The sequence below is a fragment of the Taudactylus pleione genome, unplaced genomic scaffold (assembly GCF_031769625.1).
Source record: "Taudactylus pleione unplaced genomic scaffold, aTauple2 ptg000021l, whole genome shotgun sequence".
NCBI classification, from domain to species: domain Eukaryota; kingdom Metazoa; phylum Chordata; class Amphibia; order Anura; family Myobatrachidae; genus Taudactylus; species Taudactylus pleione.
Genome location: NW_028284423.1, coordinates 20,858,042 through 20,884,085, shown reverse-complemented (window position 1 = coordinate 20,884,085; position 26,044 = coordinate 20,858,042). Strand labels below are relative to the sequence as shown.

Genomic DNA, 26,044 nt, shown 5'->3' with positions numbered 1-26,044 from the left:
CTTCTCAGCTGGTTATTTTATTTTTTATGTGGGGCCAATGTGATTTTGTTTTTGTCCAGAGGGGGCCAGCCAATGTGATGTTGGGACCTTTTAGTATTATATTTTTTTCTGTTTGGCCATTGTGTTTTATGTTTTTTCTGTGGGGCCCAACATGTTTGTTTTTGTTCTGTGGAGGCCATTGTGTTTTATTTATTTCTGTGGGGGACAATGCGTGTTTGTATTTCTGTTGGGGGCACATTTTTCCCGTGGGGCCCAATGTGTGTGTTTTTTTCCAGTGAGGGACTGATGATGTGTCTTAAAAATTAAAAAATCCTGTTCGGTGTGCCGCGAGTTGAAAAAGGTTGAAAATCACTGGTGTACAGGGTGTATATAAAACATAAATTAATTTTGTGTATGTACACATACTTTGCTTGATGCACAAAATTATAAAAAATATTGTATAACATTACCTTCAAGCTGTGTGTATATGAAACATAAATGCATTCTGTGTTTAGATTTGGGTCCCATACCCAAGATATCTCATTATGATATGCAAATATTCCAAAATACGGAAAAATCTGATATCCAAAATACTCCTGGTCCTAAGCATTTTTGATATGGGAGACTCAACTTGTATATAGATAATACTGGAAAACACCAAATAAGGACTTATCACCTATTATTAAAATAATTAAATTGGGGGGGGCAAGATTAATTTTGTGCCTAGGGGCGGCCTGACCCATAAATCTTCCCCTGGCGGACTGACAAGACTTACAGATGGTGAAACAGAAGGCACAGTTTTTGGACTACGGGAGGAAAACTATGCAATCATGGAGAAAACATACAAAACGCCACACAGATAGTGAATAGAACCCATATCCCCACCCCCAGCACTGTGGGACAAGAATGGAAAGAGGAGGTAGTAAGCAAGGATCTTACATACAGCTATTGTCATTCTCACACTCATAGTGAAAAAAATATTACAGTGCAAACCTGAATGTATGTAAATTTCAAGTCTTTTTAAATAACATTATCGTTAAAATCCTACAATACTGTTAGTAATTAAAATAATAATATTGAATAAAAATAAATTAGCTCAGCACATACCAGTGTTGCCAATAATTTCTTCCCAAGGACGGTCGGCCAATATATTTATTTGAAGAGGCGAAATCAAGGGTGTCAGTGACCAGAGCCTCACAGTGGAATCCCGGGAGCAAGAAGCCATTGTGAATGGTCGATTAGGATGGCATGTTAGACCTAAGAAATTGTGTACAACTATAAATGGTTGAAATATAAACACCATATAAAAAGTGAAGATGTATCATACACAATGTTTTGTGCTAGCCAAAAGCAAAAATATATAGCTACTGAAATATTAGTCACAATTATTCAGATATTGCATCTTCTATATTCATTAAGTCAAACTAACAGATACCAATATGCTGGTCAGTGAATTGATACAAATGCAGCAGTTGCTATTGCTATATTTATTTCACTGTGAACATTGTATATATAGTATATACATACACACACACACCCACACACACACACACACACAGATAGTAATAGTAAATATGGATATCACCCCATTGAAGCAGTGGTGCTAGGTAAAGATGTTTTCTGTTCTTGTTATTCCTGATTGACTACAGCATTATTAAATATATACCAAAGAACAAATGACATACAAAATGAACATACCATACACATCTGCTCCATGGTCATATACAGTGTCCAAACATGTTCCGTCCCTTGTGTCCCACACTCGTATAGTGTAATCCCAGCTCCCGGATATTAGAAGGTATGGTATTTCTGTATTCCACATCAATCCCCGGACTGGCGATGAGTGACCACTTAGAACATTTATACAAGCGTCTTGTGTATAATCCCAGATCCTTACAGTCCTGAAAACAACATCACAATTTAATATTATAGATTGGACAGTTGTAATAAATGGTGGACCAAAGGGAATTGTTCCAGGTGCACCACTAGATTCACCAGGATTGGGAAGGCTCCAAAAAGACTTTTGAGATTTTCAGGCAACCTTATTATTATTAACCTTTTACTTATATATTACCTATGGAGTGAGGGAGCCAAAGGGAACACCAGAGGAAATCCACACAAATATGGGGAGAACACATAAATAAGGTCTTGGACAGAATCGAACCTATGACTTCAGGGCTATGCTAACCACTGTCTGTGTAATAAAATATATGCAATATATATGTAGTAAAACTATACACCATAAATAGCTTCCTGTGACATACAGTCAGGTGACTTCTTCATTTAAATTAGAGATTAATTATTCAGTTATGTTGATAACCAAATACACCCGAAGAAGGGTGACCAAGTCCAACCAAGACATGCCTCGGTTCCCCCAGTCAAACTTGAGGCAAAAATTCATAATCACAGAAATGACGGATCTTGCATGTTCTGGATGGAATTTACATACACACAGTGTGCTGGATGGAGCAGAACAGAGCACCAGCCGGTGATGTATGTGGGTAGCAGTGCATATTCAAGCAAGCCATATGCCCTTTACAGGATATATACTGGGTATATTGTAGTCTTTGCAGGATGTACATTGGGTAAATTGTAGGGTCTCTTTCAGACCCGGCCTGACCGCTACACCGGGTATGCAGCCGAGTAGAGTGTCACACTGTGGAGGGCGCAGGCAGCTGTAGCCCGACAGCGTCAATGATGGCCCAGCGCCTGGGGATGCGTTTGCGTGTGTGTGACAACGGGTGACTGGTGTGAGATAATGGCTGTTTCGTGTGTATGACAGTTGGTGACTGCTGTGTGTGTGTGACAAGTCTGATACACTATGCTATACACATGTATAGTAGCCATATCTATCCAATTTTTATTTTACATTGGATGCAGATTGTTTTCATTGCTCAGATCAAAGCCTGGTAGCACCAAGGGAGTGGCATGCTGAAATTTGCTGCATGGTTTCAGTCTGGCTTTTTATCACCTGAACTTATTCCCAAATGCTGGCCATGTCCCCTCGCTGTATGCAATATAGTAGAAGTGGGGTGGGGTGGGGCAGTAGCATGCATTTGCTCCAGGCAGCACAGCTACATGTTACACCTCTGGCAGCACTGCTTCGTTCCCTGGTTTGCAAGGGGCGGCTCATTTGGTTGGAAGGAGACGTGACAACACAATGTCACATTGTAGTGCGGGCAGGATTGATGCCGCGGTGGGGGGGGGACTGGGAGTATAGCAGGGCTGCATCTCCCTCTCCCTGCTATAGTGTCAGCCCCCCGGCTAGTTCAGCCTGGTGCTGGTTATTAAAGAATAGGGGGAACCCCACACCATTTATTTCTCCCTACCACACATTTTTTTTAAATGTAACTATTTTACCGCTACGAGCAGCATCTAAGTTAGCGGCTTTGAAGAAGTGTGTTAGTAATATATTGGTAATATATTATATTTTCTTCTAGGCATTTAATTTTATGTTATTAGTTAATGAAAACACACACACACACATATATATATATATAATATATATATATATATATATATATATGGCGTGGCTCCCCTATTTGAATTTTGGACTGCACTGCAGCCCCACCTCTGGAGCCACCACTGGAACCACCTTTTGAACATCTCATTAAGTACTATACAATTTCCGGATTTAAATGACCAGCTGGCACCCATATTTGCACTCAATCTTAAATAATATTGTCAAAGCTTCAAGGTAGCTCTTATAGATGTCAATAAAAAAAAATAAATAAAAAGAATGAGAGTAACATCAGCAGAGACCACCTACCCGTCGTCTGAACCGCTGCAGAGAATTCCTTCTCTAAGGGGGGACCATCGTACATGAAACACCTTTGCTGTATGCCCTGTGAAAACCTTCAGAGGCTGATCGGAGCTGGTGGCTAAATAATATACTCTGACGTTTTTGTCTTCACAACCTGTTGCAATCATGTCTCTGCACAACAGAGTCAAAACAATACAGTATCTGGGGTTATTTATGCAGTATATTTTTAATGTAGCAGATGATAATACACATTTCCTTGCTCTTATGCACATGAACAATCGCATACGTTAATTTGCGATAAAGAGTTGGCTTACGCAGATTTAAAAAAATATATATATATATATATATTCTCAGGTGCCCCATGAAAAGTGCTGTCTTATGCTTGGATCTACATAGGGTTCCTTAACAAAACTTTTTTCAACATTTATAAAGGACGGTGGACCACGAGACCTCAAAATTGTCTCAATCCCTGCCTGCATAGAAAGAAACACTCCTTCCCACACACTGTAAAATACATATAAGGCGTTTAATTATAAACAGGATGTAGTTGGTATCCCGGGGTGTGGGATGCTGACGGTCTGAATACCAGTGCCGAAATCCCAACAGATTGGGATCCCAGCACCAGTATCTCGACCGCTGGCATCCCAAAGGTAAGTATCGGGGTGTTAGGGGGAGGTTAGGGTTAGGTAGCGGAGTTTGGGTTAGGCGTTAAGGTTAGGCACCTGGTAGGGAGTGTTAAAATTAGGGTGCGGGGAGGGGGACATTAGGTTTAGGCACTGGGGGGGGAGGTTAGGTTTAGGCACCGGGGAGGGGATGTTAGGGTACGAGAAGAAGGAGGTTAGGTTTAGGCACTGGGGGGGGGGGGTTAGGGTTAGGCAACGGCGAGGGTGGGTTAGAGTAGAAAGATACTTACTGTGACTTCCTAGGGGTGTCAGGATTCTGGCTGTTGGGATGCCGCTGCCGGTATTCTGACCAGCGGCAACCCGTATAAACAACAGTAATTTCAAGAATACAGACATGCTGCCTTTTACAATGCATGTTATGCTTGTGGTTTATTTTTTTCTAGTTTGGTCAACATAAAATGTTAATTTGAAACCTCTTGATAAATATGGGACTGATCATGCAAGTCCGATCTTGGGATTTTTCACATGGCACAAGCTCTGTAGCCAAACGTATTTCATTTTGATCAACTGCAAGTGATTCAGAGTCATATACGTCTCAGCCGTATTTGAACTTGTGATGAGTGGGTGTAACTTGTTGGGAACTGGGCGCTGGCATATAAGCTAAGTGTTCAGTGGATGAGTAGCCGGTGTGTTATCGGAATTGCGGACTATTCAGAGTTGAGCATACAGAAAGATCAGTCCGGTTTTAGATGGGCCTCTTGCACCAGGTATAGGACTGGTGCAAATTTGCACTCATAGTGATGATGGCTTACATTCACAATCGGATGCATAGCATTGGCGCAGCAGTACAGATACAGCCAAATCTAAATACAGGCAGGGATCCGCTTTTAATTATGAGCTTGTATTGTGGTCGCATCTATGGCTGACTTGTGTACAACGCTGACTGCAAAATCTAACACTATGAAAACAAAAATCATTTATAACATGGACATAGAGAACTGATTGTGTTGCGTCGGTCTGTCATTATTAGTAGTATAATTCTATTTCACATACTTATAGTGCTATGGAAATATAATATATATGGATATATAATATACACTGCAATAATGGGAAGCATAATAATTCTGCATATACAATGTGACAGTCTGACAGAGCTCCAAGTATCTAAAAGAAGGATATGTTTAAAAATAAAAAAAAAGGAAATGGTATATACTGTGTCCACAGTACTGTAAAACAATTTACAGCAGTAGTTCATTAATAGATCCTGGCTAGTTACACAAGGCCTGTGAGTCGGAAGCTTTGCTATATTGAAATGTATTGTTGTATCCAAACAAACATTGTTTGTATTGCCAACCTCCAGTCTACCTCTTATCACAACCAATTAATTCTGGTTGGAATGAACAGGTTCTCTGCTACGTTCTTCTGCAGAAATTGTGTGTTGTTATTTCTGTCTATCAACCAAAGCACTGCATGAGTAACAATTGTTGGCTAGTGGTGAGGTTACATTAGAATGTAGGGAATCACCATTCCTCTGGAAACTATAGATATCCATTTCTATTTCTGTATGGATGCGCTAATCCTTGGCTACGCTGGCCAGACAGTGCTATTGCATTCACGGAGCTAGTTAGGGCTCCAGGTGACCTGCTACCCATTTTTAGTCTTGATACTGAATTATTACCAATGCTAATACAGGTATTTGAGCTGTCTTTTATGTTTCTGTTATGTGCAGAATATATTTTCTGGATTTCTATCACAACTGTAATGATGTTGAGTGTTTTGTTTTATTATAAGGGTTTTTTGGGGCTGAAAGTATTCATTTCTGTATTTCTTAACATTTATGAGTGGTATTATAGGGGACATTTAAAAAAAATTGTACAAATTAATAATAATAATAATAATAAGAAGACAGTATTGCCCAAAACAACCAATAAGATGTTTGTTTTATAAACAGGATTACAGAAAAAAATACAATTTAATTTGATTGGTTATTATAGGTGACATCACCATTTTTTGCACCTCTTTTCATAAATGCCTTGATTGAGGGTTATTTACTAAAATTGCTCAAAGAGACAAATCTGCTTGAGAAACACTGCCCTAATGTGTGCAATCTCATCTAGGCTCTATACACTATAATTAGAGAAAAGCAATATGACAGCAAGAAAATATTCCGATTTAGTAAGACCATATTCAGTATGATTTGAAAATAAATTAAATCAATAAAAATTTGTAATTATCAGAATAATTCTGGTTGGAATGAACAGGTTCTCTGCTACGTTCTCCCTTTTTAGCTTCAGTCACATCAAGAGCTTAATAAATGACAGTGTGTTATTGTAGAGCTGTGTATATGTGTGATTGTAGGGATATGTGTGAGTGTACATGTGTGATTGTGTGATTCTGTTTTGGGGCTATTACAATACAAATGCACAGATGCCTAAACAACGTTGAGGACTACACTGCTACATTTGTGCTAAATAAAAATAGTAATGATCAGGAATTGCAAATCTAAATGTCAGCCTATTGCTCAGTTCATTTATAAAGAAAGTGCATTTACTAATTTGATTCATGAAAAGTCCAACAGCTACAAAAAGGTATACTTATAGAGTATGCTTACACTTTTTCCTACAATTATTTTAGACACCAGGCAATGACTTAATTACATTTGTTATAGTGTGTGTTGAGGCAACATGCGCTATAGTATACTATTCTATAGAAGAGTTCTGTAGCTTAGGTAAATTACTCACTTATTGTTTTGGCTCCAGTCACATCCAAACACAGCTGCTGGGTGTTTATACTTGTGCAAAACTTTGCCATCAATTGTTCGAATGATGCTGAAACAATTACAGACAATGCTACATAATTACTCTTACATAAATGTGTATACCATACTAACAAACGCAATTTAGCCATCACACTAGAATGTCACATCTCTAACAAGATGTAATATTAGCTATAGAGCTATAGGTATACAAGACCAGAACTCACCAGAATCCATCTCCGCTACAGGTGGCGATACGCTTAGAATCTTTATGACTCCAAGAGATACAGAAAATGCCATTTTTTCCATGCTATAAAACAAAAATATAACATACACTCGGTTGATATGTAAAAAAGTAGTTTGAAAGTAGAAATCAAATGCATTAATCTTTGTCATGTGTTACAGTGCAGTAGATGCTACAGTACCTTACCAGGAAGATGGCAAAAACATTCTCACATCTGTACTTTTTCCTAAACCATCATGTAGCTAATCATACACAGTCATAAGCTTAATAGTACGGATGTGTCAGGAGAATAGAGTACATGTTTTATCACATAGATAGTACAGATATTTGTCACCTTATTGGTTTGTTTTCAACTCAGGGGTTGATTTAATTACTGATGGCCACGAGTAAGTATGGCTATATGCTACACTCATGGTACCTCCAGACTTGCAGATTTCTGTTCCCAGCCACATAGGGCTCCATATAAATATCAACGAGTCTGGGGCAAGATCGGTCTAATTGAAGTGCCCCCTTTGTTTAGTGTTTTATCTTATGCCTGAGAAATGCTAAATACTACTTTGACTTACAGCAGCAACTACTTGATATATACGGTCATAAGTCTTTCATTAAAGATGATAAAGCTGCACTGCCGCCTAATGCGGTGAACATTTTCAGGTATGTTTTCATTAAAGCCTGCCAGCTCTAAGATCTAACTCTCCACTTACTACTACACCCCTGACCTGTCCTTCTTCTCAGTACATCCTCCAACTGTTCAGTGTTCACCCCCTTAATATGTAGCTTTCACTGGCAGGGACCTGTTCTATCCAAGCAACCTGTGCTCCTTGTCTTTTGTCTCTGAGACAATTCTGTATACTCATCCTTACCTTGTGTGCAAGCTCATCCTTACCTTGTGTGCAAGCTCATCCTTACCTTGTGTGCAAGCTCATCCTTACCTTGTGTGCAAGCTCATCCTTACCTTGTGTGCAAACTCATCCTTACCTTGTGTGCAAGCTCATCCTTACCTTGTGTGCAAGCTCATCCTTACCTTGTGTGCAAGCTCATCCTTACCTTGTGTGCAAGTTCATCCTTACCTTGTGTGCAAGCTCATCCTTACCTTGTGTGCAAGCTCATCCTTACCTTGTGTGCAAGCTCATCCTTACCTTGTGTGCAAGCTCATCCTTACCTTGTGTGCAAGCTCATCCTTACCTTGTGTGCAAGCTCATCCTTACCTTGTGTGTAAGCTCATCCTTACCTTCCTCCCCTCCCTGAAATTTAACACCACTTGCCCTGCAAAATAATGAGTTACCCTTACCTCGCACTACAGTTTGTCATTTTATTGCTCTATGTTGTTCATGATGTGTCAGTTTACATTGTATTGTAATTAAGATATGTCACGTTACAGTATTATTATTCCTCATACAATGCTGTGGAAATTTTGCAGCACCTTAAAAATAAAATATAATAATAATTCACCACGGCTGTGTAATGGGGGTATGAGCTGGAGGATCAGTGCTCGTGGTGACAGCATCTAATACTCACACAGCGCTCCAAAAAGTCCAGTCCTTGGAAGAGTAATATATTTTGGGGACTGCTATTTACTACAATACACTCTACTTTCAAACCAGATGTGACCAATCTTTGTTTTCAAGTAATAAACAGCAACATTTTGCTGCTCCCCAATACAATGTTATATTTATCAGCTTTTCACACTTAACCACTTTAAAAATCTATTTTCTTGAAGCACTGGCCACTCAATTGTGTACCTACCTCATTGAATCGCGTTATCATTTTCCCTTTCTTAACATCCCAGATGAAGCCCCCATTCCGTGATGTTGCACCAGCTATGCAATTCAAGTCCCCTATAGAGGGAAAATGTGATAAAAGCAGAATTATAGAGAATCATTTATTAATGCATTTATTAAGACATTATTATTTTATAGCCAGCCAACTTACCAGGAGCCCAGGACAGTGAGTAGATCACGCCTTCATTTCCCGGTGAGGTGTAGACGGCAGTTAATGTATTGATATCCCAGACTTTTATTGTACCATCAAATGATGCTGTGGCTAATAAATTGGGATCATCTGGTTTGAACTTGCAGTCAAATATGGTTTCAATGTGACCCTGAACAATGAAGATAAAATACTATAATATAATATAATATAATGATAATGATACTCATAGTTCTTGAAAATAGTACTTTGTAAAAAATGTATTTCATTGATTTTCTTAATGCAGTGGTTTTCATCTCTGTTGTTTTAACAAAATGACAGACACACTTACTATGTAATACATATTTTTTTCCTGCAGAAAAATATACCACAAGCACATCTAACCCACAGGCCAGACAAACATATTTCTGGTTATACCTATTCAGAAAGAGCAACTACAGGGAGACCTTCACATGCTTATATAAATTACTCTATTGGATGACTCTCCCATCCCTTCCTCTGGCAAGGTCTCTAATTGCCCCTTCACCCCAGCTTCCCCAACCCTGCATTTCTTATCTGTCCTGGTCTTGATTCATGCCACTGTAGGTTGGGACTGTGCAGCATGTCTTAATGGCCTCAGGCTTCCTCTCTATCGCTACAGGCAATGGGACTACAAAGATTGGGTACCCTATACTATGGCCCTGGCATTCTTTAGGTGACCTCATACTAAGATTTGGATTTGAGAAGGTTGTGTTCAAGCTCATATCTAATTGCAGTGTAAAAATAAACTGTCAAGCATTTGTGGTCTACATGCAAAAGCAGCCAGTATTTACCCTGCATGCAAAAATAAACAAACAAATGCGTTTGCACCCCTTGCATTGCAACATGGCTCATCCTGGTGGAAAGTTACATGTTTTTTACTTTTATTTGATTTGCTCCCAACTTAGAATCAGCCCCAGAATAAACAACCAGTATAGTTGACAATGAACTTGGATCAGTGGACGCAGGGAATCCATGCAAAAACAGATGAACTACAAAATGAAAATATTCCTATAGGTGCTCAAAAGCGAAGACTAAAGCATTTGCTTTATATAAAATATATCAAGACTTTCTCTTCATCTGAGTTATTTTTCTGACATGTGAAAAAAAAAACAGAAGTTTTTTGGATAGATTCAGATTAAAATATTCTCTTTGTACAGTACATTGTAGATTCACTTCTTACAAACCACTTGCTGATATTTGTATCTAATTATTTCTGTATATGTTAATGGAGTTTGTTAAGGCTACGCAATCAATTATTTTTTTAATTAACTAGGAAGCTCCAGCAGGGAGATCACATTTGAAAGATACTATCACAGTGAAGAAATAGCAATATATTAATAGTTTACGCTATCACCATACTGCTGTGTTGGGACCAAGCCATGCCACTACGCATAGGCAGCTATTATGTCATCAAGTCACACATGCACACGGGGGAAAAATTGGGAAAAGGGGAGGAGCTCCAGGCTAGGGATGGACATCAGAAGCCCACCTTCAAACTAACCATTACATCAAAAGAACTGGATGGAAACAACATTGTGATAGTATGCGCAATAGCGACCCGCTATATCGATGTTACACAACTGAATTCAGCTGTATTTCAACATCGAATGGCCATCACTTCAACATCTTTCGATGGCAGCTGCCATTGAATATTAAAAACACTACCAACATAAGAGAAACATCTATGGTCTATCCCACAGTAGGTGGAGCTAACACTAGTACGTGAAGCATTGCATTGGCAGGTACAGCCAATAATTATGTAGTTATTGTGAAGAACAAAAACTAAAGAGAAAGACAAATATGTCTTTGTAGGCGCACTCTTAAGACAGTATGTAGAGATAATAAGTAGAAAGTTATTAAAACTTAGCATTTAATAAATAAGCTTACTAAAAAGAATTCTCTTCAATATGGTGATAAATACAAAATTCCACACTTAGATATTTTAGATAAATATCGACATATTGATACTATAATCAAAATGAGGAAAAATCAAGGTGATACATAATGGTTGTATATCATGCATGAAGAGCCAAAGGTTAACTGAAAATTTTTTTAATCATCAGATTAGACCCCTTTCTATATCTGACACACACTAGTCAGTGTGGAAAGAGGGAAAAGTAATATACAGTGTATAGAAAAAATTAGATTATTATTAACCAGTGGATATATGCAATATAAAGAAAATGTTGAACATTTATACATAAATTAAATGGATCTCTTAAGTCCTGTATCTACTACTGGAGTCCACAATGGACACAGAGACAACACACACAGCAAACAAATAATCTGACTGACATAAGAGAAATAAACAGGTAATTCAAAATAGATAATACATTGGAAATCAATCAATTTGGTGGACAGTAATTACAACTGCAATTTAACTCTCCCAGTGCTGTTTAAGGAGTAACAGTATTGAAACACAGGTAAAATATAACGAGCTCACATCAGAACACAGTTACTAGATAATATCATGGTGCACTAGAAATCATAACCATATGCCATCTATAGGGTAAACCAGTGAGGAATGTACCTCAATAAAGTAGTATCTGGAAGATAAGTGTATGAGTGTTCTAATGAAAAGAGCAAGGTCTGAGGTGAAAGAGACGCACAAAGTCACTTCTGCTGTTCCCAGTCGAATCAAACTGGGAATGAGAGAGTGACAGCTGCGCTGCCTCAGAAAAAACAACAGTAAAGCACTTCTGCTTTCTGAGATGAAGCTGCGTCTGAGCCCTGGTACCAGCTGGGCATTGCAGGGGGAGTCACAGACTAAGGACTCAGAAGAGAGAGCGCGTCTGAGCGATAGTAAAGGATACCTGTGTCAAAGGTCGGCTGTACTGGGTTGCAGTGTGTGTGAGATCCGGAGCTGAATGCTATCATAGGATGCGCGTTTCACCAGGTAGGCTTGATCACCTGATCATCGGACTGCACTGCTGCTTCCTGTAGTTAAGGAACATATGCCCAATCATAGGGCTGTACTCACAAGTGACTGATGCAACAGCCAAACATAGCAGGATAGTGTTAACCAATGCGTGCATCCACGGAGTTGTAGGGGTGTTTAACAGGACATGGAATTACCATATGTGAACATTGTATAACGTAAAAAGATTAGAGGACAAAAAAACTTGTAATCTCAATTAGAAAACAGGTATTTATAACCTGCAGGCAAGAGTAAGTGTAAATCATACACTAGATAAAGATAAATTGAGCAAAAAAGTGAACATTTATACTAGTGAAAAAAGCTTATGAAGATAAGTGTATAACCATTTAGAATGTTTAAACAGATATTAAAATGAGTAGTGCTGTGCTGAAAGTGTAAATACCAACAAGAATACATATAAAGGAACCAGTTAGTGATCTATATGGTTAATGAGACTGGAAATAAAATGGAAAGCATGGTAATAGAAAAATGTGAGTAGATATGTGTGCATAATGTGATAACCATATGTGTAACATACCATACAAAGAAAAAATATGTTGAAAAATTAATAATTGATACAATCTCAATATATGTGTAAGGCAGTAATGCTGTGATATATAGAAAGGGAAGAAATTGACAGTGATAATATGAAACAAATGAAATGAAATAAAATAAATATCAGAATAAAATAAAAAACATGGTAAAAATAAATTAAAATAATACAAATATAAATTATAAAAAATAAAAAATATAAAGTGAAATGACAAAGAGAAGATGAGAAGTAGAGAAAATGAGATTGAGTAATAAAAACATGAATGAGAAAAAATGGAAAAGGAGAATAGGATGGGAGAAAGAAGGTAGGGATAGAAGTGGAACAAAATGAGGGATAGAAAAGAGAAAAGAGACAAAGAGGGGGGGAGGGGGAAAGAAAGAAAGAAAAGAGAGGAATAAATAGAGAAAAGGAAAGGAGAAGTAAATGGTGAAGGATAATCCAAATAGTGATAATGTGGTAAAATAAAGTGATAAGGAAGTGTGCCTGAGAGTGTGAGAGAACATAGTAAAAGAAAGAGAAAATGGAGGGGAAAGACAATAGGTAAGAGAATAGAGAGTGAAAATTCAAAAAGGGACAAAAAATGATCTTGAGTGAAACAACAGAAGGAAATAGAAAAGACATCAGAAATGAGAACAAAAAAGGGAGAAGAAAGAAAAGGAAGAGCAGCGACGAGGTGAGAGAAAATGAAGGTACGGAAAAGGAAGAAAAAGAAGGACAAACCATAAACAAAATAAAAAGTAATAAAGATAAATGGAAAAAAGGTAGGAATAAGAAGGTGTCCATGGACACTATAAACATAACAGGGTCATCAGAAAGGAGGAGTAAGGACATGAATTACTCTGTAAGAAAGATACCAAAGTTAATATTCTCATTTAGACCACCAGGTATCACTGTATTCAATCTGAATATCCATTCACTCTCTTTTTGTTGGAGGGCTTTATTCAGATCTCCCCCTTTTAGGCCGAGTTTAATTCTTTCGAGGCAGAAGGCCTTGAGATCTTGTGTTCGTCCGGAATGTTTAGAGTGAAAATGTCTGGCCACTGTAGTCAACTGTTTCATCTTGTTGATGTCTGTTTCAGCATCCTAGATGTCATGCCCACATAATTTTTGTCACATGGACATGTAATACAGTAGATCACATTCGTAGTTCTACAGTTGTAGAACGCTTTGATTTTAATAACCTGACCAAATTTATCTGTGACCATGTTCACATTTAGTATATGTGCACACACCTTACAGGCACCACAGGGGTAACTACCGACAATAGTTGATGTAATAGAAGTCAATTTTGGATGCATGTTAAAGTGACTTTTAAGTAGTCTGTCTCTGAGGTTTGGGGCTCTACGCCAGCTCATATTTACTCTACTGCCTAGGCTATTGGCCAGGTCAGAGTCTGATATAAAATGTGCCAATATTTCTGTAGTGAGTCCCTAGCCTCTTTCCAGCTATTGCAAAAGTCCCCTATAAATCTGATCATTTTGGAATCCTGTTTTTGCAGTTTCTCCCCAAAAATCAACGTTTCCCTTTTGGTTCCTGAGACGTCATTTACAGCTTTTTTTAGTAAATCGTTTGCTGTATCCTCATTCGTGGAGTCTAGATGTTAATTCTTTACTTAGAGTCTCAAACGAGTTTTCATCTGAGCAATTTCGTCGTAGTCTCAGGAACTCCCCTTTCGGGATACTGTTGATGGTAGGAGAAAAATGAGAACTGCTGTTATGAAGTAAATTATTCGTAGAGGTCTCTTTTCTGTAAAGCTCAGTGCAAATTTTATGATTTAAACCCTTAAATATCCTAAGATCTAAAAACGCAACACTGGTACTGCTGCTATTACAGGGGAGTTTCAAATTAATGTTGTTATTGTTAAGATGTTGAACAAACTGATCCAGTTCCTTCTGTGTTCCATCCCAAATCATCAGGATGTCATCAATATACCGCATACAAGTGACGACATGTTGAGTGTAAATATAATTTCCATCTTGAAAAACGTGCTCCCTCTCCCACCACCTTAAGAAGAGGCTCCACGAACGAGGATACAGCAAACGATCTATTAAAAAAGCTGTAAATGAAGTCTCAGGAACCAAAAGGGAAACGTTGATTTTTGGGTAGAAACCGCAAAAACAGGATTCCAAAATGATCAGATTTATAGGGGACTTTTGCAATAGCTGGAAAGAGGCTAGGGACTCACTACAGAAATATTGGCACATTTTACTATCAGACTCTGACCTGGCCAATAGCCTGGGCAGTAGAGTAAATATGGGGGCTCACCGAGTTGGATATCACCCATCACTGTGTTTTTGAACTGCTCCCCTCGTCTTGGAACAAAAGACTGGAAAGGCGCCCGCAGACTTTTTTCCTGCGTTCCTATTTTTGTTCAGAGACAGAGACTCGCAGTTTGCGAATTCAGAGAGGGCTGATTAGAATCTGGGATAGTGGAGAGAGATTTGTGCTTGCCCACGTTGTTGTAGAACGGCCACGCATTGCATGCGCAACCGATCGCACAATAACGCCACAAAGGTTTTAGTGTACACCACGTGCAAACAGTCGCAGCATAGTGCGTGCGACCGGATGTACGGCCACTTCCTGCCATGTGTAGTGATTACATCTAATTGTTTGTAACCAAACACACAATAGCAAGTGAAGTATGTGACTAGCATTTCTGTTAGAATTCAAATAAATCATCAAGACTGAAATACGTCATATTGATAGGGCTGTAATCTCCAAAAGGCTATTAATCAAAAGAAAGGTATTTTTTTTATTTTTGTTATTTGGCCACAATATAGAAGTGTGTAAGGTGTATGATTGAGATTGTGAAATAGGTTGTGCCTTCGTGGTCCCTATTTTAGGTAATAAATATAGGGTATACATAACAGGTATACTGGCAGAGGGGATCCTCCTGGTTTCCTATTGTTAAAGAGAGTTAACGATAAAATATAGCTTCCAGTGTAGTTGTAATATTCATCGGTCAGTTAGGGCCTTTGAGTGTTGCGACCGGACCATACGAGTGTGGCATCTTTGACTGAGGCTGGTTGCGGGGACAAAAGGACAATAGGTGGTTACTGTGGTTTTATCTATAGCTAGATAACTCCTGTGTTCCCTATTATAGGTGGTACTGTGCTTGCCTTAGTAGGTATTGCTGTGTTCCCTAATTTTTAGATATTAGCTAACTGTAGAATAGGTGCGTGGAGGCAGCCTATCGGTTAATTCTTCCACCGGTCTCATCATTGTTGTTTTTTTCGCAAAATGGGCGCAAAACAGTCAACAGGGATGGTAGACGATGTGCTGTGTATGCAAGGTCCGACCGGGTCGGCTCTTCATATAATGTACACTAAATATGGTGCGTACGCAACGACGCACTGTACTGTGTGGGTTAAGATGATGAGTTAGAGTGAGAAACCTTTCCCAAAGATTGGAAGCTTTAATATGGAGATTTTAAATAACCTTAGGGATCACATATGTAGAGTGAAATCCCTAAAGAAAAGAGTGGAGTATGATGATTCTTTGAAACTCTGGCTGAATGAGAGTCGCACATGGGTTAATGGCATGCATGGGGCACCGCGTGGAGCCACGTGCATGCCTAGGAGTGATGCGCACGCAACGCTACACAGCGTAGCGTATGCATCACAGGGAAATGCAAACTTGTGGCACGGTAGCGTTGCCAAAGGTATTGCAAATCGCGCTTGCGCACCCCCGCCACCTTATGTGCTGGGCGGTGATGATACATTACCACATAACGAAAACTATAAAAATGTTGTAACTGAACCAAGTAAGTTGTACCCGGTCCTGAGTGAATATTTGGAAAATGTCTATGATGCAGAAAGTGATCCTGTAGCAATGTCTGCTGTATCCCATGCTGTGCAGTTATTAAATGTCCCTTCCCAGCAAGTACAAGTAGCTGCCCCTATGGCATCAAGAGGGGGGGAGGGATCCTTAGCTCATGGGGGGAGGCCCTAGTAGAACCCATGGTGGGGGAGGCTCCTTTAATAAGGGTGCAGGAAGTATTAGAACCAACTGCTTCAATAGCGGAGGTTACTAACACCGTTCGCTGCAGTAATAGGCTTAAAGGTATAGAGGTGGGAGGCATCCACCCTGAAAGGACAATTATTGTCCCTAATGGGAACGCAGATGCGAATGGTGTCGTACCCACAAGGGAAGTAGCGATGCACTGTCCTTGGACACGGGCGGAACTACATTCCATTATGTCTGAATTTCCTGACCCCAAGAAACATCTGGCAAAATGTCAGCGTTTCATAAAGGATCTAGGCAATGCCCATGAGCCAACCAACAAGGATTGGCGAGTGGTGTTAAGAGCATGTCTCCCAGAAGGTACAGATGTGAAAAAGTTTATCACAGCATGAACTCTGGATGCAGACATCCCCTTAACTGATCAAAGTAATCAGGATTGCATTGCCCGTATAGTTGCCCAACTAGCCATATTTTTCCCGTTAGTTGTTAATTGGAGTAAAATCTTCTCCATTAAACAAAAGGAAAGTGAACCTGCAGAAGATTACTTTAATCGTGGGCTGCAGACGATCACTCAGTACACTGGGATCGAAAACATTAAGGAAAGCACGCACTACCGGGGAATGGTCATCAGTGTTCTAATGGACGGTCTAAAAGACAGTTTGAAAGACAGAGTTCAGACCTCACACCCTGGTTGGAGAGGGATAACAGTTGACGTGCTCAGGGAAACTGCAATAGACAATGACAAGAATATCACCAGGAAACGTGAAGCTCAGAGCGAGAAATTGATGGCTGTTAGCATTCGAGCTCTAGAAGATATGCACTTACAGCCAACAGACACATATCCACCTGCGCAGTTACACCTACCATCCTGCGAAGGCCCAACCCATACAATTCCCTCACACATACCACACCAGACCACAACACACTCTTCACATACACCCAAAACCATCATACCCACACTCAAAATCCCCTCCTCCCGGACTTCAACAAAATTTCCCCAACAGATCAGCTAAGAAATGTTTTAACTGTAACCAAGTAGGACACTTTAGGAAGGACTGTAGAGTCATAATTCAGGAACCCCACATGCAGCAACGTATTGATGCATCTCGTAACCATAAGAACTACCAGATAAATCCTGCCCACATAGTTGCTGCAAATGCCTTGCTGGGGGAAGATAGCCAACTATAGGGGTTAGGTCATACCTGTAGTCTGCAGGCAGTCAGGATAACGGGAGGTACTAGGGAAGAGCCGGTAATAAAGGTTAATGTAGCTGGTACTGAACGTTCCTTCCTAGTAGACACAGGGGCGACCAGGTCTGTTTTAAAATCTCTTGAAAATCTACAGATAACAAACCAGACAGTACCAGCAATGGGTGTAACAGGTAGCGTACAGCATTACCCTTTAACCAAACTCACGGAGGTTACCATTGGGCCTTTGCATGCCAGGCATTCTTTCCTCCTGGCAGCAACAGCCCCTACTAATCTCCTGGGAAGAGATTTATTGTGCAAAATGGGATGTATTATCTATTGTACCCCTGATGGGATATTTATGGATGTCCCAGGAAGGTTTGCACATGAGGTAAGGGATGTGCTAGACACTCCCCAAAGGTTAATGCTGCACACCATAACATCAGACAAGGGTTCAGCTCAGGTAGATGAAATGTTAGAACAAATACCTAGTTTCCTTTGGACTAAGGATGGACAGGCCACTGGGTTAATGGCAAATGTAGCTCCCGTCATGGTAAACCTGAAAAACGGTAGACACGCCCCTAAAATTCCCCAATACCCATTAAAGCCAGAAGTGGAGTTAGGGGTTCACCCCATAATTGAGCGTTTACTACAGCAGGGAATTTTAGTCCGTACAGCCAGTGTAGCCAACAGTCCCATCTTCCCTGTGAAAAAGAGTGGTGGGAGGGGGTACAGGCTGGTACAGGACCTTAGAGGGGTTAATAAGGTGGTAGAAAGCCAATTTCCCGTAGTGCCTAACCCAGCTGTCATCCTTATGCAAATCCCATCAACCGCAACCCATTTCACGGTAATAGATTTATGCTCCGCTTTCTTCTCCGTCCCCCTTCATCCTGATTGCCAGTACCTATTTGCCTTCACATACAAAGGCGTACAGTACACATGGACACGACTACCCCAGGGCTTCATTGACAGCCCCAGTATCTTCTCCCGGGCCTTACATGATTGTTTACAGTCTTTTCAACCTGCCAATGGATCGGTACTAATCCACTATGTAGACGATTTGTGGTTATGCTCTGATTCATTTATGTCATATTTAAATGATACTAAACTTTTGTTGCTTCACCTCTCGCACACAGGGCATAAGGTTGCTAAGGACAAGTTACAGCCGTGCCAGACCAAGGTTAAATACTTGGGACACTGTCTTACCCAAGGCCTCCGACATCTGACAGCAGACAGAATCCACGCCATACAGACCATGACACTACCGCAGAACCAGCACCAGATCCGTACCTTCTTGGGCATGTGTGGGTATTGCAGGTCATGGATACCCGGTTTTTCCATTCTGGCTTTACCACTGCAGGAGTTAGTATCTTCCACAAAACCAGACCGTGTCTTGCACTCTGAGCAAGCCTTCCTTAATCTTGAGGACAGTCTGATAAGAGCACCTGCATTGGGGATTCCAGACTATGGGAAACCCTTTGATTTATTTTGTACGGAGGCTGCTGGTTGTGCGGCAGGAGTTCTCACACAAAAACATGGTGATGCCAATAGACCAGTAGCATACTACAGTGCCCAGTTGGACGCTGTGGCAAGAGCACTCCCAACGTGTTTTAGGAGCGTAGCTGCAACCGCACTCTTGGTGGAAAAGAGTGAGGATGTAGTGTAAGGCCATGACATGACTGTACATACACCACATGTTGTTTCTACGCTGTTAAATTCTGCCCAGACCAGACACGTTTCCTCCGCTAGGTTCACTAAATGGGAACTAGCATTAATTGCACCGACCAACATTACTATAAAGAGGTGTAATACTTTAAACCCTGCTACATATTTACCAAGTGTGCCTCATGATGCACAAAGGGTGGAAGGTAAAGGTGAATCGTTACCAGTGGTAGAAGGTGAGTTTGGTACAGGAATTAATAGGCATGACTGTATGGAGTATTTAAATCAAAATTTTACAGCTAGGCCTGACATTCATGACACCGTTAGAAAATGCAGACTTAACGTTTTACACGGATGGGAGTTGCCATAGACAGACTGATACAGGTGAGTTATGTACAGGTTATGCTGTGGTTGATGACAAGGACGTTATAGCGGCCGAACCACTCGGTCCACCCCATTCAGCGCAGGTGGCGGAACTCGTGGCACTAAGGAGAGCGTGTGAGTTGGACGAAGGAAAAACGGCCAATATTTACACAGACGCCAGGTACGCTTTTGGGGTGATGCACGATTTTGGGGCCCTATGGCGTCTAAGAAATATTCTAACGGCAGCAGGCACACCAATCGCACATGCACATCACATAAAACGACTGTTGACGGCAATACAGCTACCCAAGACAGTAGCTGTCATTAAGTGTAAAGCCCACACCTGTGAAGATGATCCAGTATCATTGGGTAACAACAGGGCTGATGAAGCTGCCAAATGGGCAGCAGGTTTAAAACTTAATCAAATGGATAAAGTGTTGGTATTTGAAATGGTTGACATGCAGAAACTGGTTGAAATGCAAGGTGTGTACCCATCAGGAAAAGGCAAGCTGGAGATCCAAGGGATGTGAGCAAGAGTCCTCTGGGCTCTGGAGAAATGGACAAGGGAAGCCAGTAGCTCCTAAGGCATACTACCCAAGCTTAGCAGAAGCAGCACATGGTCTGACCCATCTGGGTAAGCAGGGTATGTGTAAGTTAGTGAAGGCATACTGGTATGCACCTGGCTTTTCTTCCCAAGCAGAGAAGAGGGCAATGTCCTGTTTGACCTGCTTAAGGAAGAATATAGGAAAAACTGTACCCACCGAACCATCTCACATCCCTCCAGCAGACGGCCCTTTCCAGGTCATACAAATTGACTTCATCCAGTTACCACCCTGCAGGAACTTGAAGTATGTTTTGGTTTGCATAGACGTAGTCTCTAATTGGGTAGAGGCATACCCAGCTGCTACCAACACTGCTGCATTCACGGCAAAGAAAATAGTTCAGGAGTTTGTATGTAGGTATGGTATCCCTAGAGTAATTGAAAGTGATAGGGGTACCCATTTTACCGGAGATGTTTTTCAATGTATGTGTAAGTTGATGGGTATTAATAGTAAGCTTCACACCCCATATCGACCGCAGGCCAGTGCCAAGGTGGAGAGGGTAAATGGTACTATTAAAAACAAGCTGAGTAAAATCATGGCTGAAACTGGTTTGGGATGGCCAGAAGCTCTGCCTCTTGTGCTCCATAGTATCAGGACCACCCCTAGATCCCCTCTTAATCTTTCCCCATTCAAAATACTGTTCGGGAGGCAACCTCATTTAATTATAAGTCCTCAGGAAGATTTGAAAAGTAACAATGAGGTTACTGTGAGGTACCTTATAGGAATGAGTAAGCAGCTCCAACAGCAGCAGCAGAAACTAAAACTGTTATCACCTGATATGCCTGAAATGAACTGTCATGATGTTGAACCTGGAGAGTATGTTATGATCCGAAACTTTTTACGTTCAGGTTGTTTGACTGACCGTTGGGAAGGACCATACCAAGTGCTACTGACAAGTACAACATCCGTGAAAGTAGCTGAGAGAGACACCTGGGTCCATTCCAGCCATTGTCGGAAGGTCAAAATCCTGAGGAGAACCAGACTAGGGGAGAGACAGAGAACCTGGACCCGTCGATTGCAAGCCTGTTCCGTGAAAGCTACTAATTGTATCAGTAGCACTTGAACAAGGCTGGTAAGACCTGGTATGGTGATGGGGTTTCAGGTTGTAACTGCTTTTGTGTATCCTCCCAGAGTTCATATCATACTGTTGTGTTTCGGGATGTCCTGGTTCTATGCTGGTGGTCGGAGGATGGAGAGAGAGATCGGTAGTGGTGTCGGTGGAGAGGAGCTGGGAGAGAAAGAGCTGCAAAAACAAGGCCAGTACCTGACCAATATTAGCACTGTAATGGTTAAAAGATCTGCTCTCTTGGAATCTTGGAGGCAGTGTGAAGGTTTATTGTCTGAAGAGTATTGTATATGCGCAAATTGTGGGCCTGTAGTCAATGATAAATGCATCCTACGATGTCAGACCCAGAGTAATTTATACTTGGGTGAGCATCCGTTAGAGGACTACCATTCCCTAGTAGGTAAGGTTTTGAACCAAACCAAATGTTGGGTATGCTCCCAGGTTCCTCAAGGACAGCATAATGTAGGGTTAGTCCCATTCCCCTTAAAGGTCTCTGAAGTCATTGACTTACAGGGAGGCAAACCGGTGGACAGAAAATTTAACATATCCGATTCCCCTAATTTGAAGCTCCACCAATATCAAGTAGATAAATCCCTGTTATGTTTCAACTTCACCAATCCCAACAAACCTGGGAATTGGGAAGTCACAGGAATTAATCAGACAATGACCTTCTCACTGAAAGCCGATAATGTATCTATAGACTCAGCACTTTTATACAACATTGTTACAAGTGGGAAATTCTATAGGTACAGGTATACGCGGAGTAATGTTAAAGTGATGGTTAGAAGAGTACCACCCGGGTACTGTGCGAAGATCATACAACCTGATACTTGTATTAGCCAAATGGAGGAGATAGGGATGGGATCATTCATAGAAAAGATGTGTACCGGTATCATGAAACATTCCATCCCATTCATCCTCCCAGATGATGTATATTATATTTGTGGTAGAAAAGCGTATAAATGGCTCTCTCCAAGTTCCAGTGGACTATGCTATTTGGGAAAGATACTCCCTGAAGTCATGACTCTTGCACATAATGAAATGATTGATGTCCATAGGAACATACCTTCTCCATACCTTCATACGCATTATGAACACAGAAATAAGAGAAACATGATTCCTGGTGATGTGCATAAAGCCACTCAAATGATAAGTGAGACGACTGGCTTCCAGATTTTAGTTGCACTTGATCCCACCAGGATTGCTCGGGGATCTCTAAATTTTAGGTATATTCAAGATCTCGCAAAATTAATAGATAATATCACCGAGCTATATGATGACACCTTTAGGTACACTGGTAAGGAGTTGCAAGCGTACAAGAAAGAGCTGGTCCAACATCGTTTAGTGCTGAATTAATTAACTGCTGTCACTGGAGGGTATTGCGTAACCCTAGCCACCCAGTTTGGTGTTAAATGTTGTACTTATATCACCAATAGCACTAGTGACCTCAAGGAGGTGATAGACCGGAAAATGGATGAAATTCTGCAGTTGAAATGGGAATTTCGGAAGAACCATAATGCTTCAATCGCTGAAGTGGAGGAACAGGTCGAAGAGTGGTTCTCCTGGTTGAACCCTATGAAATGGTTCTCTGGTCTAGGAGAGTGGGTCCAAGGACTGATTGCGAGTATAGGGAAACTCCTGATCCTAGTGTTGGTGGTCATCCTAATAATTGGCATATGTATCAGATGTGTTCCAGCGGCTATAAAGTGTGCAAAAGGTTGTTCCAATGGAAACCAGGAAAATGAAATAATGATGGTAGTTACCCATGATGCTGTGAATACTAATGTAACTAATACCCTACATTATAACCCTGAATTAGAGAGTACGATCTAATGTTTGCTTGCATATTGCCATGTACAATAAAGTATTGTCAATGTTTCTTTAGAACACCCTAGTTTAAATGTAGTCTTCATCTCCCCTTTCTTCCAAGGTTGTCCTCTCTATGGAGTGGTGCTCCCCATTGGTCCTCGACTTAGAGTCCACGTGGTATGCTTAAGAGGGGCTACTTTATGTCCCCAGGGGCGCATTATTCAACGATTCAAATGACCACACGGAGTCATATCGTTAAGAACATTGAACAATACTTTATAATACAGTGTCCACATGAAATAAGATCTGAATGATAGTAGAAGTCCCATAAGAACACGTACCTTGTAATGATGTGATTTGGATTTGTTTAGCAGTGCATAAAAGTGTTATTAATGCTATTTCAAAACATCTAAAAACGAAGTCTCTACACAATTCAAAATTATCCTTATGGGTTAGGTGCATTCCCACATCTAACATATGGTCACGACCTCTTCAGTCTGGCCTGTGGTGTGCACATAAGGCTAGTTTTATGTCCCTTCCCCCAAGAGCGCTTCATTAATGGGTAAATTAACAACTCATGCCATCCCATAACAATAACATTAACTAATGTCTTATAGTATGGCTAATCAGATAACCAATTATTAATTGTTGCTTGCGTATGGTGATAGCGTATAATTGCTATCAAAGGGTGGACTGTCGAAACCGTATAAATTGGTTGCGATCGCTTAATTGCGCATGAATCGCAACACGACATCCATTGGACGATTTGATAGTCCACGGCCATTTTATGCGAACACACGCTCCCGCCGCATTCGCGCACGCGCAATTGCACATGCTCACTATACATGCACACGCATCCCATGCCCCTGCAACTCGCCATATTGTGAATGGCGAGCCATGCTTCTGTGCTCACAATGGTTAAGCGCCATTTTACATTACATAAACACATAACAAAGTTAGTACAGCAATACTGTTTAAATACTGTTTTGCGTTTCAATCGCATAGCCAGCTTGTCAGTATTATTGTCGGAAACCTTACCCCTACGGACAGCAGCCTTTCCTTACAATAAACTTATATCCCATTTAACCCTAAACTGACTGAGATACGCACAATGCTATGTGTTTTAAAGGTATACAGTGAATGTTACATGTTAAATAGCAGTTATATATCTGGGATTAGGAATAAGATAAATGGGTCATGAGTAGTATCTACCGATTTCCCTCTGTCTCAACAGGAATATGAAACCAACAGAATGAATATGGAAGGGATCACTATCGAGTTATGAAGACCTGCCAAGAATTATACTCTATACTGTATAAATCACTGTACACCTCCCCTGTAGATTTGCATGCCAAATGTTAGTACAAAGGGATTTTCTAACACAGTTCAACCTCCAGTGACGTCAACCATCTGCTAACCAATGAATAGCAACAACCATTGTGACTCAGTAATAAAGGGCCAATAGGGAACCCCTCTGAGTATTCAGCTTATGTTCAAAGGAAATTGTACAACTATAAATTCCTATGCAGTCTGGATCCCAACCCCTTTCTTTTCTTCCTTTTTCACTGCCTGACCCTAAAGAAACACACAGCAATCCTGATGGACAGCTGTTAGTCTAGGATCCAGACCGCATGGCAAAATATTGGTAATTGTATCTTTGTCTTTATCCTGTATATAGCTGCATTGTATAGATTAAGGCTGATTATACCCTTTTTACAATATAGTACCTTTGTGTGTGTTGGAACCGCAAACTGTTTCTGTGTGACAAAGTTATTTTATATTGAAATGGGAGGTATGGGCAATCTGGTCTGTGCAATCAAATCTCTCTAATATTGATACTGTTCAAACGGTATCAATAAAATGTTCACCATTTTCTTTATCTTGCATATATCCACTGGTTATTAATAATATAATTTTTTCTATACACTGTATATTATTTTTCCCTCTTTCCACACTGACTAGTGTGTGTCAGATATAGAAAGGGGTCTAATCTGATGATTAAAAAAAATTTCAGTTAACCTTTGACTCTTCATGCATGATATACAACCATTATGTATCACCTTGATTTTTCCTCATTTTGATCAAAGTATCAATATGTCGATATTTATCTAAAATATCTAAGTGTGAAATTTTGTATTTATCACCATATTGAAGAGAATTCTTTTTAGTAAGCTTATTTATTAAATGCTAAGTTTTAATAACTTTCTACTTATTATCTCTACATACTGTCTTAAGAGTGCGCCTACAAAGACATATTTGTCTTTCTCTTTAGTTTTTGTTCTTCACAATAACTTTCCTACATGTGTATTTCACAAATTTTTGTGGGTGCACCACCAACCTAGTGTCATCCAGAATTTATTACATGTGATAGACCATCATGTTGGTATTTATTTATTTGTTCTAATCCTCATATGTCATACTCTCAATTTATTCTTGTATTACTCGTGCGGACTCATTTTTCTATATTACAGCCAATAAGTAAGCAGAGGGCCTGATTCAGAGATGTACACTAACCTGAGGGTTAGCGTACATCACCGATGGTTTAGGGTCTGCGTATGCACAGAATCTATTATGCACCTGTGTAGAACAGGTCCTGCGATCTCACTCG

At 40.3% G+C, this 26,044-nt stretch overlaps 1 protein-coding gene across 5 annotated transcripts in view; it reads right to left on the bottom strand.

Moving 5' to 3' along the window:
- Positions 1-26,044, bottom strand: part of WDR17 (WD repeat domain 17) — a 197,716-nt gene that overhangs the window by 58,920 nt on the left and 112,752 nt on the right. For 4 of the 5 annotated variants that reach the window (XM_088448511.1, XM_088448485.1, XM_088448493.1 and 1 more), the window contains 7 exons: positions 9,297-9,465; positions 9,111-9,202; positions 7,348-7,430; positions 7,107-7,193; positions 3,749-3,913; positions 1,678-1,880; positions 1,087-1,254 (listed from right to left, as the gene is read on the bottom strand). In XM_088448511.1, coding sequence (XP_088304637.1) covers positions 1,087-1,254; positions 1,678-1,880; positions 3,749-3,913; positions 7,107-7,193; positions 7,348-7,430; positions 9,111-9,202; positions 9,297-9,465 — 967 coding nt within the window. The remainder of the gene's footprint in view (positions 1-1,086; positions 1,255-1,677; positions 1,881-3,748; positions 3,914-7,106; positions 7,194-7,347; positions 7,431-9,110; positions 9,203-9,296; positions 9,466-26,044) is intronic. The other variant, XM_088448502.1, reaches the window with a different exon arrangement.